This window comes from Cupressus sempervirens, chromosome 10 (genome assembly GCF_028749045.1).
Source record: "Cupressus sempervirens isolate cs-2001-9-10 chromosome 10, ASM2874904v1, whole genome shotgun sequence".
NCBI classification, from domain to species: domain Eukaryota; kingdom Viridiplantae; phylum Streptophyta; class Pinopsida; order Cupressales; family Cupressaceae; genus Cupressus; species Cupressus sempervirens.
This window is the reverse complement of record NC_143127.1, coordinates 319661002-319671944: the sequence shown is the minus strand read 5'-3', so window position 1 is coordinate 319671944 and position 10943 is coordinate 319661002. Positions and strand designations below refer to the sequence as shown.

The 10943-nt window shown below is 34.5% G+C and overlaps 1 protein-coding gene across 1 annotated transcript; it reads left to right on the top strand.

The window, feature by feature from the left end:
- The first annotated feature begins 1027 nt into the window (after positions 1-1027).
- Positions 1028-1453, top strand: LOC149533900 (uncharacterized). Its single transcript, XM_089805922.1, has one exon. It carries the CDS (start codon positions 1028-1030, stop codon positions 1451-1453), a length of 426 nt encoding a protein of 141 aa, XP_089662048.1.
- The last annotated feature ends 9490 nt before the right edge of the window (positions 1454-10943 follow it).

Genomic DNA, 10943 nt, shown 5'->3' with positions numbered 1-10943 from the left:
CTTTGTCAAGAAGAAAGATGGCTCCTTAAGACTTTGCATAGACTATAGATAGTTAAACAAAGTCACTATTAAGAACAAGTATCTTTTGCCAAGAAGTAATGACTTTTTTTATCAAGTCAAGGGTGCTCGAGTCTTTTTGAAGATTGATCTAAAATCTAGGTATCATCAACTTAGAATCCAACAAGCAGATATTTATAAGACAGCTTTTCACACCAGGTATGGGCACTACGAATTCACAGTGGTACCTTTTGGGTTAACAACTGCACCTTCTATGTTCATGAGCCTAATGAATGGTGTGTTTAGAACTTACATAGAAAAGTTTGTAGTGGTTTTTCTGGATGGTATTTTGGTGTATTCTAACTTTGTTGAAGAGCATGAGCAGCATTTAGAGAAAGTTTTGGAATGCCTTTGTAGGAACAAATTGTATGCCAATCCTGAGAAGTGTGAATTCTTCAAAATGGAGATTTTTTACTTAGGAAATATCATTTTAGGGGATGGAATTTCTGTAGATCCATCCAAAATTTGGGCTATTGTTGATTGGCCAGCACCTACGAATGTGTCTGAAGTTTGAAGTTTCATGGGCTTAGCAAGCTATTATCGCAAATTTGTATCTAACTTCTCCAGGATAGCACATCCTATCACATCTCTTCAGAGAAAAGGGAAGAAATTTGTGTGGACAGATGAATGTGAGGTAGCATTTCAAAAACTTAAGGAATGTTTGACCAGTGCACTAGTCCTGGCAGTCCCTGATTCTGCTAAGGAGTTCATGGTTTGCACTGATGCATCTTTGGATGGCATAGGGGCAGCGTTGATGTAGGATGGACGCATTATAGGTTATGAGTCCAGAAAGCTAAAGAGTCATGAGGTGAATTACCCTACTCATGATCTTGAACTTGCTGCGATTATGCATGCTTTGATCAAGTGGCGACATTTTCTTCTGGGTCAATGATTTGACTTAAATTTTGAACATTGAAGTCTTCAGTATCTTTTCACACAACCAGACCTCAAAGCTAGGCAGTGAAGATGGATGGAGTTCCTGTGTGAATATGACTTTGAGATTAAGTATGTACAAGGGAAGGAGAACGTGGTGGCTAATGCACTTAGTAGAAGGAAACATGAATTATCTTCTCTAATCCTAACAGTGGATCTCAAGGATAAGATTTTACAGAACCTTTTCGTAGATCATTGGTTTCAAGATGTTAAGGTTGTTATGGATAGTGGCAGCATCTTGGAAGGGCATTTTGAGGGGTATTCAGTAAATCCTGAAGGTTTACTGCTATATAGAAGGAGTATGTACATTCTTGAGTTGGGTGATTTGAAAGATCTGATTATGTTAGAGGCCCACAAAGCACCATATTCAGCTCATGCAGGTCTCAAGAAAATGCATGCTGATCTTAGGCTGCATTATTATTGGCCTGGATTGAAGAGTGATATAGCGGATTTTGTGGCTTGATGTTTGGAATGTCAACGCGTTAAGGCTGAACATCAGCACCCTGCGGGATTATTGCAGCCACATAGTATTCCAGAATGCAAATGGGACACCATTTCTATAGATTTTATTGCTGGATTGCCTATGAAAGCTTGTAGGCATGATACTATTATGGTGGTAGTGGACCGAGTTTCTAAGGTTGCTCATTTTATTCCTATTAGACCATCCTATAATGCAGCAACGGTTGCCAAAGTATATATGGATCAGATAGTTAAGTTACATGAAATTCCTAAAAAGATTATTTCTGATAGGGATTCAATTTTTACTTTGTCTCTATGGAGATCCATGCAGTGAGAGTTAGGTACTCAGCTGAATTTCAGTTTAGCTTATCACCCAAGAATAGACGGACAAACTGAACGTGTCAACCAGATTTTGGAAGACATGCTTACAATGTATGTAATGGACAGACAAAATAAGTGGGAGGAGTATCTACATTTGGTAGAATTCACATATAACAATGGATATCATAGTTCCATAGGTATGGCACCATTTCAAGCATTGTATGGTAGACCTTGTAGGACATCGCTCAGGTGGGATAATTTGGAAGACAAGACTCTTTTAGGAACTGATATGATGCAAGATTTAAAACAGTAAGTCAAGAGGATCAGAGAGCATCTTATTCCTGCTCAAGATAGACAAAATAAATATGATGATAAGCATAGGATTGACTATCAATTCTTAGTGCGTGATAAAGTGTTTCTCCGGGTAAGACCACGTAAGAGCCCTATTCGGTATGGAAAGAGATCAAAGCTAGCACCACAATTTGTAGGACCATTTGATATTTTGGAACGGATTGGACCTATTGCCTATAAACTTGCCTTGCCACTGAGTCTTTCTCATTTTCATAATGTATTTCATGTTTTAGTTTTGCATAAGTACATTCCTGATATTGCTCACGTGCTTGACTGGAAAAATTTGGAGATTTTAGATGATCAAATCATGTTGGAACTAGTGCAGATCATGCAAAGAAGAACTATGAGTTTAAGAGGAACAGAAATAAGGTAGGTAAAGGTCCTATGGGATACTAATGATGAAACATCTGCTACCTAGGAGGACACTGAAATGATGACAGCAGCTCATCCGCAGTTGTTTGCTGACTTCCAGGAGAAAGTCGAATCCTAGTGGGGGAGGGTGTCATGCCTGACCACTACTATTTCTTTTCTGCTTATCAGGACTTTGAAGTTATAGGTTTCTTTCTGATGTTATGAACTTGGTGTTAATGTCCTTGGGACATATGTTTATTTCAAACCATATTACTGTCTCAAATTACTATTTTTGATTTCTCTATTTTAGTGAAATTGTTGGGTAAACATTTATAATATCTCTATTAGTAATAATGTTAGAAAGTTTAACTTCAGATTGTTTTGGTAAATCTAATCTGCATACATTGCAAGGTGATTCATTCGCTTAGATATATTGTTTATAAATAGTTCAATTTGATTTAATAAACTTGATGATATATATATATATATATATATATATATATATATATATATATATATATATATATATATAGTTATGATGTTATGTTACAGTTTTGTGTTTTATTGATGCATAAGTGTTAATGATTTCTTATGTATGAATTTATACACTTTGGGCTGCAGGGCATTCATTCATTGAATTGATTATGGGGTTATAATCCTAGGTTTATTGATTTGTGACTAATGATAATAAGCAGGGTTAGAGTAATCCTTATTACTGTGAGTACCTTATATATATATATATATATATATATATATATATATATATATATATATATATATATATATATTCTTTTGACTTATTAAGGGTTAAAACACCTAATGGAAATAGCATGTTTCATGATGTGTTTTGAATAGATCTTTTGTACTTAAGTTCATTCTCTAAAATCAATTGTTGAAAAGAGGGGTTTAAAACCTACAGCTGATATACCACAACAGGCAATGGTTTAATGCATATGTTATTTTGAAATGAGATTACATTTCTCAAAAACCCTATAGGGTTTTCAAATGCAAAACTTTGGGAAATGTATTTGAATTGTTCTTGCCAAAAACATCACGATGGTAGTGGATAGTCGTACGCAAAACTCTGTGTATGGTTTCTATTTCCTTTAATGCTTATTAGGCAGGCATTATTTTGGCATTTATCACCCAGTCGGCCATTTCTTTTTGGTTCACTACTATTGGATTTTGGCTAGGAAAATGGCCATTTTACCTTGTGAAGTGAAACACCTATAACGTGTTGCTAATGAACAGGCAATATGGTTGAGAAGAAAGTCTATTTTATGATGTTGGGTTTTTTGTGTTGCTCTTGAAAAGGATTACTATTGCTTTTTCTACTATATTTCTTTATCAATGGCATGCTTGTTGGTTGGTGTTCTCTACTGGGAAGTGTGTGTTGGACTTGGCTTTTTGGGCTTTGGCATCGAGCTAAATTTCAGAAGTATTTCCATCTTTAGTATTCAGGTAGGGGGCATTTTTCTACCCTATTCCTTACTGTTTTGGGTGTTATTTGTTGAAGGGAAATAGGAAATGTTGTTGTTATTTTATACCGACACCCAAATATGGATGTATGCAGGATTGGGTATAAGGAATGCCGAGTTTTGTATGCATCCATGTTTGGATGGAGGGTACTCTATATTTTCTTGCACTGTTGTGTGTATTTGGAATAAGTTGAGGCTTATATTTAGTTTTCTATATGCAGTTTTGTATATCTATGGTGTTAAGTTTGGTGTGTTTCAATTTCTTGTATGAAATAAGTTTTGTTACATAACCAACATATGAGAAAGGATACAGTTTCATTGTGAAATACGTTTTAGACAAAGTTTGGTTATATGTAAAATAGGAGAGTTTGGTTTATATGTAATGCAGATTTTAAATGTCGGTTGTAAGCAAAGAAATGTGACTTTATAGAGTCGAACCCTATAACAGTTGTGTGCTCGCGACTTTATAAACTTATATGGACTGAGCATTTAGTTTTAATGTTAAAACCATCTGCATAAGGTCAAGGTGTTATTATAGCTTAGAATTTTTTTGTTAGATTAGAGGTGTATTATCCGAGTTTTTGTTTTATGAATATATCCATTTACATACGGGATCAATGTACGGTCGACCCATAGTGAAAGTATTTAAAATACCAGTAATAAAAGATTATATGTTATGCGAGTTGAACGAACCTTAAAACATAGAAAAGTCTTTGAATATCTATTTTAAACTATAGGTGACATTTTGTCAAATAGTTAGTATAAAACATAGACAATGCTGTTATGGTGTTTATCAATCTAGTATGATTGAGTTTATTTTTACGTTGTTGATTGCCAATTACGGTTGGAATATAATGTGGGTCGAGTTTATTATTAACTGTTATAGTTAATGTGTGACATTAGGGATACTTAGTTGATTGTTGTTTTAGTTATATCATTTTGTCAGATAGTTATGAGATCATTTGGAACAAGTGGGAATATCGTTTGACAACATAAATTGGTTTTTTTTTTTTTAATGGAAATTGTTTCTTGTAAGGAATTAGGAATTATAATTTGATGTGTGTTAGTTTTTGGATGAACAAGATGTTTGCTATGAATTGGGTTATCAAGGGAAGCATTTTGTAAATTTTATTTTATAAAATTTGAGATTATCAGAGGAATGTAGAGATAGCTTAATTTGTTTATTATAATATGAGGGAGATTGAGTCATAAGTACCTATTGTTTTGAGATATTATTCACAATTGAATTTGACATCATTTGATAAACAAAGCCATTGACAGTTGTTGTTATATCTATATCAATGTGGTCATTTCGTGAATAGTTAGTATACGCTCTATAGTATTGATATATTACTTCCTTAGTACTTTTGATTATAGGCATGATGGAGGTTATTATAAATTTTATGAATCATATTTTACATTGATTTCAAATATTATACTTCATTTGTTGTTGTGATTATAATTGAATGGTGGATTTTGTTATACAGTAATATAACTGCAGTAGACACTTAGATATTAACAACTTTGTTGATCGTCATTCATTAAAGCAATGTCTGTATTTAGTTCCTATTATGTTTAATTTTTATTATGAAGTGTTTTAATAGAATTTAAGGATCATTTTAGTATAAGATGTGTTGAAACAACATTCTTTTAGTATAAATATATTTTTCAGTTCATAATTGAAGTGGAGGATATCTCAAGTATTCAAATAGAATATGATATTTGTTAAAAGCAAGAATATCATGTCCCTTTTGGTTTGTTATCTTGGTCATTTTGAAGTTATGTATAGATGGTTAATTCAGCAGAAAATTGAATGTATATTATTAAGATTGAGTAAGTATTGTTGAGCTGTCACAACGGTTCAATTTTATTTGCGTGATCTTGATGTTATGGGTTTTCTTGCTATAATTTTTTATATTTACCTCTAAAATTGGTAGAATAAGATGTTTTAAGAATGGATTAAAGGATGTAGTATCATGTTGTATTCTGATTTAATATCTGTTGCATGTACATTCTTGGTAAATCTATCTGATGTGTATTTTAAGAATCGCTGTGATGAACATATATCGGGGTGGCTGAATTTGGTTTATCCTATTCAGTTAATTAATTCAGTGATAACTTTAAAATAAATTGGGTGGGTTAATTACATATGAAAGATAATTGGCCTTACCTATGACTTAAACCTATATGGTTAAGTACGGAGAACAAGGCATATGTTTATTCTATCATTGACAAGTATAATAGAGAATACCGTTATGTGTCGACTATGAGCATACCATACATGGATGCAGAATCTTAGTGCCATAATGATGACACCTAAGTATATATATGTTTCATTTATGGGTTATTCTTTGTGTGAGGTTAATTTTGCATTATAAGTAAATGTTTGCTTCTTGCATATTAATTATTAAACTGCACTTTGTTAAGTGAATTGGATTTCTACATTATGATTATGTATATGTTTAATCTAATATGTATGCAGGTGGATTACATTTTTCAACTTAGTGTGTACTGAGCCCCCTTCTTTTTGTTGTGTTGCATTTCTATGTGTTTCCCAGGTGCTTCGAGTTGATTAACATGTAGCTAAAGGATGATTATTGAAGTTACTTCTTATAGTAGAATTTGTATCTAGTAAAGTCCATATGTTGGACATTAGTGATTAAGAATGATGTTGTACTTCATTATTGTACTGAACTCAATTTGTATTAGCATCATTATGGAAGCATATTTGGATGATATCATCTTTCATTGCGAGATTTTCAGATTGAGAATGGTTTAGTCTTTGTTCTTGCACTTTTAATCAGTTGAATTAATAAATAAAAAATTATTGTGTTTATAGTATTTGTTGTTTGGTTTCTAATATTTCGGTTATGCTTAGTGTGGCATTACATTTGGTATCAGAGCCAGGTTAGAATAACCAAGACTCTTGGGTTATAGGGTTTAACCGTCATCTATGTGTTATTAATAGTTATTTTTTTATAGGTTGCTATCATGCCTCCCATTACTAGAGGAACTCAAGGATGCGACATTCCTAAGGATAACCTTGCTTGCAGAGGTAGAGGCAGAGGCAAGGGTAGGGGCCATGGTAGAGGTCCTAGGCACTAGAATTTTGCTGGGAATGATCGGTTTGATCAGAATGCTGGGGTTGGAAACAACCAGGATAACCAGGTAGATCAAGCTATGGTTCTTTAGAGGATTTTAGAGCATCTCGATAATATTGAGATTAACAACCAACCAGATTCCTGGTGGAGTAGTGAATGATAGGAGATCTCTTGTGTAGGGTATTAACCTTCTTGTTGAGGATGATCTAGTGGCAAGAGATCAACTCAAGGATCTTTCCAAGATGAAAGGGTTGTTATTCTATGGTACAGAATAGGGTACAGTAGCAAAAGCTTGGTTGCTTAATATTGAGCGATGCTTTGTCTTACACCGTTACTTGAGTAACGTGAATGTAAGATGGACAGTTATGCATTTAAGGGGATTTGATTCCTTGTGGTGGCAATAGGAGTTGGAGAAGCTTGGAATTGATATTTACCTAGGTACTTGGGAACTCTTTAGAGAGCATTTCAAGGATAGGTTCATGTCTGAATATTGGCATCAGGCCCGTGCAGAGGAGTTCTTTCAGATTTTGCAGTCTAGGTCTACAATGGAAGGTTATGAACGTAGGTTCTACGAGCTTAAGAATTTTTTTGGGTGGGCAGAAAATGATAAGGCCATGATACATCATTTCATCAGAGGACTTATGCCCAAGATTGGGGAGGAAGTGAGAACTTTCTGACCTTTGACTATGTGAGAAGCCTCAGAGCGAGCAAAGCTGATTGAGATGAAGTCTAGATACCATGGGGCTTCATACAAAACTAGCATGAATCCACCTACTTTGGATGTCAGTAAGAATTAAAAGCCTCCACAGAGTAGTTTGAAATAAAGATTTTTAGGTGGGAAATTCAAGAAGAGGAATTTTGTTAAGGACTCGAAGGGTTCAGAATAGCCGAGATCGTCTCAACCACCTCAAAGTGTGTAGAGTAATAAGCCATCTACTAATCCTTTGGGTCAGAACTTGGGATTCAAGAAATCTGTTGATTCTTTTCATTGTGGACAGATAGGTCATTACTAGTCTCAATCTGCTAACTGGGACAAGTCGAAGGTTGGACCTAACCCAGCTATGTCTAAAGCGACAGTTGGTGATTCTTCCAGGAACCACCGTATCTTTGCAACCCTGGATTAGAAGCAAGCCGAACACCAAAACATGGTTATTGAAGCTTAGGGTAATACTCAAGGTATGAAAGTATCTATTTTATTTGACTCAGGAGCTATAGATTCATTTATTTCTTCTGCTTTAGTTGCAAATAGTGGTATTCCTGTGATTAAGGCAAGGAGTAGATGGCAAGTGGAGTTAGCATTAGGTTCTAAGGTGAATGCTTATATTATTGCTCTTGATTGTAAGATTCATATGAAATCTTTCACTACTTTAGCTAACCTTAGGGTTATACGTTTAGGATTGTATGTGATGACGGGCCACACCACCCGTACCAACTCACAACAAAAAAATGCAACAAGATGGAGATAGAGAGATGACAAAAAAAATGCTTCATAAAGCATCCATTAATACTTGAAATTCATTAGAAGAGATTACATACAAAGATGTTCTACTTGAAGAGCTTACACTTGAAGAGCTTCTATTTCTTGAACTTCCTTTAGAAGAGCTTCCATTCCTTGAACTTCTTGAACTTAATTACAAATGATTATAAGCCTTGCTTAAATAGGCACTTCTAACCCAAGACATTACAAACACAAGCAATGTGGGATAAAAGGTAAATACAACTACCTTTAAATAAATATTAAATTCCCACCCAAATATAACTAAGCACCCAACAAATATTAAATGCATGATTTAAGGATCTTTCCACAAACTTCTAAATTGCCACCTATACACCTTGATTAATGGAATGACAACTATTTTTATTATTTTTCTTTTTACGCCACCTATGCGCCTCGAAAATAGAAATCTCCTTTTCCTTTCTTTTCTCCTTTTTATTTTTTTATTATTTCTCCTCTAATTTTCGTCACTTTCTCTCTCCTCCACAATTTTTTTTTTTTTTTTTTTTCTTTTTTTCTTTTTTTCCCTCTCTCTCTTTTTTTTTTTTTTTCTAATAATTTAATTTTCCCATGTAAGATGCTCCTGCATCAGACTCCCTTGGTAGATAGAAAAGTGTGTCCCACACTTTAACGCCAAAAGAAAGATATACAACCATCTTCATCTTCACCACAAGCTTCCACCTCAATAGGGACAAGAAAACCAACATGCAAATCTTCCACCTTTTTTTTTTGCTGATGCATGATGCTCCTGCATCCGACTCCCATGGTAGGAAAAATTTTGTGAATATGGATTCACAAAATGAAGTAGCCATTGTTGATAGATTTTTTTTTCCTCTTCCTCCAACAAATAGCTGGAACAAGTATCTGATGCTGATATATTTCCTTTTTTCTTCTTTTCCAACACCTAGCTGGAACAAGTGTTTGCTGCTGAAAACACTCCTTCGCAATGAACTCTATCCAAGTATAACTCTCATCCTCATCCAATCTTGTTGAATTAATCACACCTGTAATAAACCCAGCAACACCATACCAATCTTCCTTTGCATACCACACATGACTAACAAGATCCTCATGCAAACCATCATCAATATCTTTTAAACTAATATCAAAGAAAACATCCCATGATTCATAAGAATTTACCTGTTTGACATCTTCATTTTCGCTTGCCTCTTTTATGTCGTCAACAATGCACGTAACTACTCCACCTGCTTGATCTCCAATGAAGGCACTATATTCTTCCTCCATTGCTGCAATCTTCACATCATCTTGATCTATTTCAGGTTCATAAATCTTGTCATCTTTATGCTCTTCCTCTTCTCTTTCATCTTCTTCAACTTTAGGTTCGCAAATGATTTCCTCTTCATCCACTTGCTCTTCCACTGGATCATCTTTCTTTTCCACATCCAAGGAATTATCAACATCTCTTTTCTGGTGACATGCTCTTTGTTTCCGCAACTCAGCTTCTAATTCATTCACTTGCTTCTGCAAATCAATTAGCAATGATTGTTGATTTCTTGCTCTAAGTTTCTCAAGTCGAGGAATCGTCAAAATCCATCCAATCACAAAAGTCATCTTCTTCTTTCTCTTCTCCATAATCAAGTCTTCAGAAGAAAAATCTTGTCCAAAACAAGAACCTCGTGCAAACTGCCTCACAGTCGGCACTCTGTCTACACAATCAAGAACTTCTTCACAAACTTCACCCAACTCAAGGTCCTGGTGCAAACTGCCTCACGTTCGGCGATCTGTCTGCACACTCAAGAACTCCTGCTCTGATACCACTGATGACGGGCCACACCACCCGTACCAACTCACAACAAAAAAATGCAACAAGATGGAGATAGAGAGATGACAAAAAAAATGCTTCATAAAGCATCCATTAATACTTGAAATTCATTAGAAGAGATTACATACAAAGATGTTCTACTTGAAGAGCTTACACTTGAAGAGCTTCTATTTCTTGAACTTCCTTTAGAAGAGCTTCCATTCCTTGAACTTCTTGAACTTAATTACAAATGATTATAAGCCTTGCTTAAATAGGCACTTCTAACCCAAGACATTACAAACACAAGCAATGTGGGATAAAAGGTAAATACAACTACCTTTAAATAAATATTAAATTCCCACCCAAATATAACTAAGCACCCAACAAATATTAAATGCATGATTTAAGGATCTTTCCACAAACTTCTAAATTGCCACCTATACACCTTGATTAATGGAATGACAACTATTTTTATTATTTTTCTTTTTACGCCACCTATGCACCTCGAAAATAGAAATCTCCTTTTCCTTTCTTTTCTCCTTTTTATTTTTTTATTATTTCTCCTCTAATTTTCGTCACTTTCTCTCTCCTCCACAATTTTTTTTTTTTTTTTTTTTTTTTTTTTTTTTTTTTTT

Excerpts from the sequence above, each read along its gene's own strand:
- LOC149533900 (XM_089805922.1), top strand. The coding sequence starts at position 1,028 with ATGGAGTTCCTGTGTGAATATGACTTTGAGATTAAGTATGTACAAGGG.